Source organism: Maylandia zebra, linkage group LG6, assembly GCF_041146795.1.
Source record: "Maylandia zebra isolate NMK-2024a linkage group LG6, Mzebra_GT3a, whole genome shotgun sequence".
Taxonomy (NCBI): domain Eukaryota; kingdom Metazoa; phylum Chordata; class Actinopteri; order Cichliformes; family Cichlidae; genus Maylandia; species Maylandia zebra.
The window spans coordinates 30,878,961-30,885,809 of NC_135172.1; the positions used below are offsets into that span (position 1 = coordinate 30,878,961).

The 6,849-nt window shown below is 44.2% G+C and overlaps 1 protein-coding gene across 2 annotated transcripts in view; it reads left to right on the forward strand.

The window, feature by feature from the left end:
* The window catches only part of LOC101473156 (sphingosine kinase 1), a 41,849-nt gene extending 36,926 nt beyond the window's left edge, over positions 1-4,923 (forward strand). For both annotated transcript variants that reach the window (XM_004539240.3, XM_076885071.1), the window contains exon 5: positions 49-4,923. In XM_004539240.3, the coding sequence (XP_004539297.1) occupies positions 49-907 (859 nt within the window). In that variant the 3' untranslated portion in view covers positions 908-4,923. The remainder of the gene's footprint in view (positions 1-48) is intronic.
* Positions 4,924-6,849: the final 1,926 nt, after the last annotated feature.

A 6,849-nucleotide genomic window follows, 5' to 3' on the forward strand; every position in this document is an offset into this window, starting at 1 on the left:
AATGTTTAGCTGCCATGAAGTGTTTAAATGTCCCCTCTCCTCCTGCAGAGCCTCTCCTGTGACCAGCGAGGAGCTCCTGGTCAGCTGTGGCTTCCTGCTCTGCAAAGGTCTGGTGTCCCACATGGATATGGTCTCCGTCCATCTCTGCTCCAGCCCCCGTCTCTTCTCCTTCCTGTCTCTGGCCTGGGGCTTTGTAGCGGACGTCGATATAGAGAGCGAGAAGTACCGTCACTTTGGCGCCGTCCGCTTCACCATTGGCACGCTGGTGCGGCTGGCCTCTCTCCGTGTCTATAAGGGCAGGCTGGCTTACCTGCCCGCCACCAAGGACCACAACAGCGAGGAGGCTTTGAGGAGTAACACAATGCTCTGCAAGGATCGGGTCCCCCCCGTGACACTACCTGCTGTAAGAGGAGACTCCTTCCACAACTCCTGCCACTCCAACAACTCCCTCAAAGTGAGGCGGGTGGAGAGCACGCCTTCCCGAAGCGTCACCAAAGCCCTCCCCGGCCCACACGATTCCCTGCTGCCACCTCTGGATCAGCCGCTGCCCGACGACTGGGTGGTGGTGCCGGAGGAAGACTTTGTCCTCATGCTGGCCATGTACCAATCCCACCTGGCGGAGGATCTCCTGGCGGCACCAGAGGCCACCCCGGACGACGGCGTCATTCATCTTTTTTACGTTAGAGCGGGGATATCGCCCACCGCGCTGCTGAGGCTGTTCCTAGCTATGGAGAAGGGTGCACATCTGACTACTAACTGCCAACATCTGGTGTACACTAAGGTGCGGGCGCTCAGGCTGGAGCCGTACTCGCCCAAAGGAATAATTACAGTAGACGGAGAGGTGGTGGAGTACGGCCCAGTACAGGCCGAGGTGCACAGAGGCCTGTCGAGGTTAATCACTGGATGAGACTGAACAATCTCGACTGCCCGCTTTCATCTCTGCTCTGTGACGGCGTTTAACAATAAATGTGTTTCACCTGTCGCATCAGGAGCTGTGCAGCTGCAGGAGCAAAGCAGCGGATTCAAGCCTCCTGATGTTATTACATTAAAATGAGCGGAGTGTTCAGTATTAGACAAATAATGAAACAAACTCCAAATAATGCCATCAATTACACTAAAAATGACTTTTTTTCAAGCTTAGGTTGATATTTTATTATTAAACATTCTTTTCACAATAAGAGATTTTAGTACAGATATTTTGACCTGTAAATCAACACAAACTGAGTCCGTTCAAAGTTGATGCAATTGGCTCATTTCAAGCTCCATACTAGAGTAACATCAGTGGCTCCACAGTGTAGTGGTTTACACGCCCCAGTTCTAATTCCAGGAAGAGACACAAATCTCTAAACATGCGTAAAGCCCTGTGTGAAATTTGGGAACAGCCAAAACTGACCTTTTTATTATTCACAGTTAGCTTCCCTTCCCTTAAAACTGCTCGACGACATCAGAAAGATTCAAGAGTAGAGAAACAAATGTCTCAAACTGAGTGTTCAGCTCAGTTTTTCCTCATTTCCTGAAGTCTGTGAATATGTTTCTTTAATGGTTTTTGTTTTGTTTTACAACATTTGAAAAAAGAGGAAATAAACATTAATTTAGCAGCACAAACAATTCAAAAAGATCTGATGTAACAGGCTGTTATTGTGAAAAGATTTCATTTAAAAGTATTAAGCATCATTAGGTTTTTAATTCTGATTATTTAATGTGACTGTTAATTTAATACTGAACACTCCGAAGCCATGACTGTGTGAACTGACGGCAGTCCTGCCTCATTTGAGCTAAAACACAAACACATAAAGACCCACACGTTTCATCATCCATTCATCAAACGTTCAGCCTCCGGAGAACGAAAATCCATCACCATCTTTTTCCCGGCGTCTCGTTTCATCGCGGCTGCACGGACAGCGACGTTTGTCTGCGTCGCAGCAAACACATCAGCCAGAATTACAGCATCTTATGCAACGACGGGGGATTAGTTTTCTCTGGCCTTTACACTCCTCTGCAGTGCAGCGTGTTTGTGTCTGTTTGTGTGAGAGAGGCTGAAACTCGTAAATGAAAGCCTTTATGGACCTGACCTTCAGGAGGGAAGGTGCTCGTCTGTGTCACGGGCGACGCCAAGGCAGGAAAACGTCTGTTTCTTCATGGTATCTTAAAGTGAACCGCAGCTAAGCACATTGTATAAATAATCATTAGATATAAGTATTTATATTTAATTTATTTATATTTATTTTATCATGTATCAGAGCTTCGTGGGGCGCTCCTGCACCAGCGTTCCTGGTTTCTGATCAGAGGCCGTCACGTTGTTTCGCTCTCTGAAGAGTTTCTCATTGTTGCCTTAAACTCGTTAACTTGATCCTGTTTCTTAAAAGCACTAAAGGGTATTTCACACATTCAGTAGCGCCTCCCCAGTTCCCGATTTTTAAACCAGCCACGTTAACTTGTCCAAGCAGAATTGCGTTCAACATATCTTCATCCAGCCTAGAGGCTGTGTGGGCCTCAGCAAGTGAATCACACCAAAATTTAAGTAGAAGTCCTACTGGAACGTTGGGAAATTGAGTTTCAGCTGTGGAAGCTGCTGCCTGGCATCAGTGGATCCAGACTTGTCTGGGCGAGAGAGGTTCCCTGATTGCCAAATTTAATAGATTACAAATACGAATATGTATTCCATCGTTTAAGTGAATCACGGGTTAGAGTTGGGGTCACTGATGGCGACGGGTGAGAGTGAATGTAAAGAAGCAATCCACCTTAAAACACAGTAAACAAGCGGTCACACCCACAGAAATCTCACACAGCTTTGGCACCGTTTTCACGTTCATATTTCCCTCGTGACTCAGACTTTCTTTTGGCACGAGATTTTCATAAAGCGGCAGGAAAACATCAGAGGAGGAAAATTCGTTAGAGGTTTTGTTGACATAAACAGGGTGTGAAATCTGCGAGGCGATTGCTGCGCTTCCATCTTCACTTGCGACAGTTTTCAGTTTTTGTGTCTGTTTTTTTTGGTTTCGCAGGATGAAACCGCTCCAGTGAAAAATGTTCACAGGCACATTTTGTGTGGATGTGAATTCTGATTAAGCCCGATTTGTTTTTACACTCGCAACAAACAAAACTCCCTCAGCCGTCGTGCTGCATGCCGGACCTTAAAAGCTGCAGAGCTCTTTGCCCGTTTAGAAAAACCACTACACCTCCAGCAAGTGTTTAAGTGCTCGCGGGTGGAGTTTCTCCCTCAAACAGCTGTGGCTCTGCTCCTCCTCACTTACGTGATGCTTCAGTTTGTATTTTTTTTTCCTTGCCTCGCTCTCTGCCATCCCGTCATTCTCACCATAGCACCCATCATCTTCTTCTGCTTTCAGCCATCTATTTGTTGCTTTTGGTGCCACTGCAGAGCAGTCACAGCGCGCACACACAGTGGCAGATTTATCATCACCGAGGTGTCCTTAGCATTGAGCTTTAAATCACAGAAAAATGGCTGCAGATTTCAAAATGTTTGTGAACACTGAGGAGCCTTAAACAGGGGTTTTGGGTGGAGCTGGTTACACAGAGTGTGAGGGAGTGGACATGGAGGAGGAGAAGGGGGAGATATTGACTTGTTAAATGCTGCATGAGGTGGGCGGTGTTGTGTTCCTTCCCCCTCACCCCGGGAAATCATTGGGGAACATTAGTAGACTGTCCAGATGCAGTGAGTCAGAGGAGGACGTGTTTCACTTCAAGCTGAGCAGTAAAATGAGGGAGGGGAGAGGCGACGGTGATCTTTAAGTCCACATACGAAGGAAAGTTGTGGAGCTTCGATGTGCCTACAGAGTCGCAGTAAACATGCTGATGTTTCCATGTTTTATTCAACACGCCAACGACTGTTTGAATCTGCAAAGGCTCAATCGTTAGAGACCAAAATTTGTTCCCTCTTCCGTGTTTTTTGCACAATGTACGCTTGTTGCCAACGCCACGTTAAAGCCTTCGTGGGACGTCGAGGTTGTGCTTCCATAGTATAAGTGAATCACGGGCCCTAATTTAAGTTTGTGCAATCGTGCTGGAAACCTGCTCGGTCCAGCTGGGGGATGAAGCAGGATCAACCTGCTATGATGATGTTCAATTATCTGGAAATTTGACTAAATTTAGAAGAAAAATAAACCTGCTCTTAAGCAGCAGCAGGTTTTCTGCTCTGTCTGAAAAAGCAAACATTATGTAACATTTAATTTTTTTTTCTAATGCAGAGTCCATTAGAGCACTTACATCTTTTATTTTTAATTTTTTTTTCAGTGCAGTCAAATGTTTTGTCCTGTGGTAGTGTGCCTTGATTGTGCTGCCCCCCGGTGGTTTAAGTGTGGCAGTGCAGTTAACTTGCTGCTTTTGGGTCAACTGAAGAAATGCTCATTTGTTTTTTTGGACACATTTAGAGACACCGATGAAAATATTTTATTATGAAAATTAAAAATATGCGAGAAATGGATTAGCTCTGACACGTGCTGACCCCATTTTTCTTCCTTTCATCTGATTGGCCAATGTCACATCAATCACAAATTTAACAATCCAATCAGAGAACAGATGGGTTTGGCTGTCATACAAAGTATGTACAAAATATTTATGATCACAATTTGAGCTCATACATGGAGAGTCAGACCAGTTTTCCTCTGTAGGTCGATGTGACTGAAAATCCGAGTGATAGGGCGATGAAGGACCTGACAATTTGCTGTTTGTCTTTATCTGCTGCTTCTGAACCGCTGTCATCTTCTGTGTTTCAAAGTTTACGGTGAAGGGAAGACGAGTTGTTTTTATTTTATTTTATTTTTCAGTCATGCTGATTATTGAATGATTGATTCTTTATTCTAAGAGAGATCTATTTTTCCATTTAGATGAATGTAAGTTTTCTAAACTAATCAAATCACTCTACTGACGTGCTTTTGACTGAAACAAATAAATTGAATTATGACAAAAAAGACAAACTAGTGTTTGGTTTGTGAAACGCTGGCTGCGTCCTCCTCCTTCCTGCTGTCAGGATGAACTTCTCCAAAAATCAGATGTTCACTGAAAGGTTTGCCTGCACAGCTTATCTTATATGTAGGTCAGGGACACAGTAATTGCGTCCACGTGGCCTGAATACAAAGGAGGAAGATATCATCATCATCATCATCATCATCATCATCATCATCATCATCACCACCTGCACAAGGACAGAAAACTCAAAGGAGAAAAGTTTAAGTCATGACTGGGTCATGCATCCTGCATCTAGCTGCATCACAGGGTGATTTTGCAGGTTTACTCTCAGGTGTGTTACGGCTTCAAAACTACACCTGAAGACATAATCTATCACTGACAGGAAACCTGCAACGCAGTTCTTTACGATTAAATGTTCAAGTTGCTTTACAATTTCTGACATTGGACCAAAATGAGTGGGTAGGTATGCAGCGCTGCAAACCTCTGATCTGGTGTGTTAATGAGGGATGTGTCCAACTCAAATCCACCCTAGGGAGGATTATTGAGGACAAATGTTCCACATTCAGGGCTTTTGATAAAAAGTTATATTAATCTTGAGTAAATATGATAATTAAATAGTTGTTGAAATTGTGGAGCTCATGTCTCCACTTTACCAAGATCTGGAAGAAGACCTGGACTGCCATCCTCAGATGAGAGGAAGCTGGTTTGGTTGTTCAGGAACAACCCAGGAGCCACTGAAGCTCAAGGAGTTATTAGAGGGTGCCAACCAAGAAAGAAGCCCCTACTCCAAAATCATCATCTTCAAGCTCGACTCGGCTGCCCACACAAGCCAAACGCCTTCAGGAGAAAAGACTGAGCTTTTTGGTTAGAGGAGTAAATGTGAGGCTTTCAAAGAACACTGTACCAGTTGTCAAGCATGGTGGTGGTAGAATCATGCTTTTGGGCCGTTTTGCTGCCTGTGGTACTGGTACATGACACAAAGTGGTGGAATAATAAAGAAAGACTACCCCTCCAAATTCTTCAGCTTCCCCTCAAATCAAGAGCTAGACAGTTGAAACGTGGACACAGATCTTCCAACACACTAATGATGCCGAACACACAATTATTATTTTTTTTTAAAGTAGATAAAGGCGGATACATTTTAGCCCTGGGTGGATTAGAGAAAATCCAACATAAATTCAAACTAGCACACCTAATTCTTGTTTTTTAAAATGATTAAAGATGCTGTACAATCATCCCAACCCTAGAAAAAAGAACTCATCAAGAGCCCAAAATTATGACATTCATGCCCATGATGTTCATATGACAATCTCAGCTGATGGGCTGCAGGAAAATCAATTTGTTTTATTAAATGTTCTGCCTCTGCTGACTCGAAATCTCAGTTTCACAGATACGGATTTATTTTGGTTTAAACACCTGGAGACGCTGGCGCCTTCATTTTGACCTCGACCCGGTCTGAGAGCATTTCAGCTTCATCATCTGGAGGGAAAAACAAAAAAAAACTACAACACAGCATCTCTCAATGTTTCAAACCATTCGTGTGTTTGAGGCAGTGTAGCTGAACTAGCCCCGAGGCTTTGCCATATTCATCTCTACAGCAGCCATAACTCTTTAATTCAACCCAATGAAAAGGGACCAATTTCTTAAACAGTCAGACCAGTGCATTCAACCACCAACTTCCTAATCACCTGTCCAAGTAGGATAACAGGTGAGGCTGGAGCTCATCCAAACAATGGACAAGAAGCAAAGTTCCCTCCGGACAGGTTGATAATCCAGCGTTAAGAAAACGATCATCCGTGCTCATGTGCCGCTCCATACACCTGCATACTTTGTTTTTCTTTCCCGTTCACAGCTGCATCAGGGTTTGGATACACAGGTAATTGAACCTGTTCATTTCCAGCATGTCCTCCACTACAGCAGCAG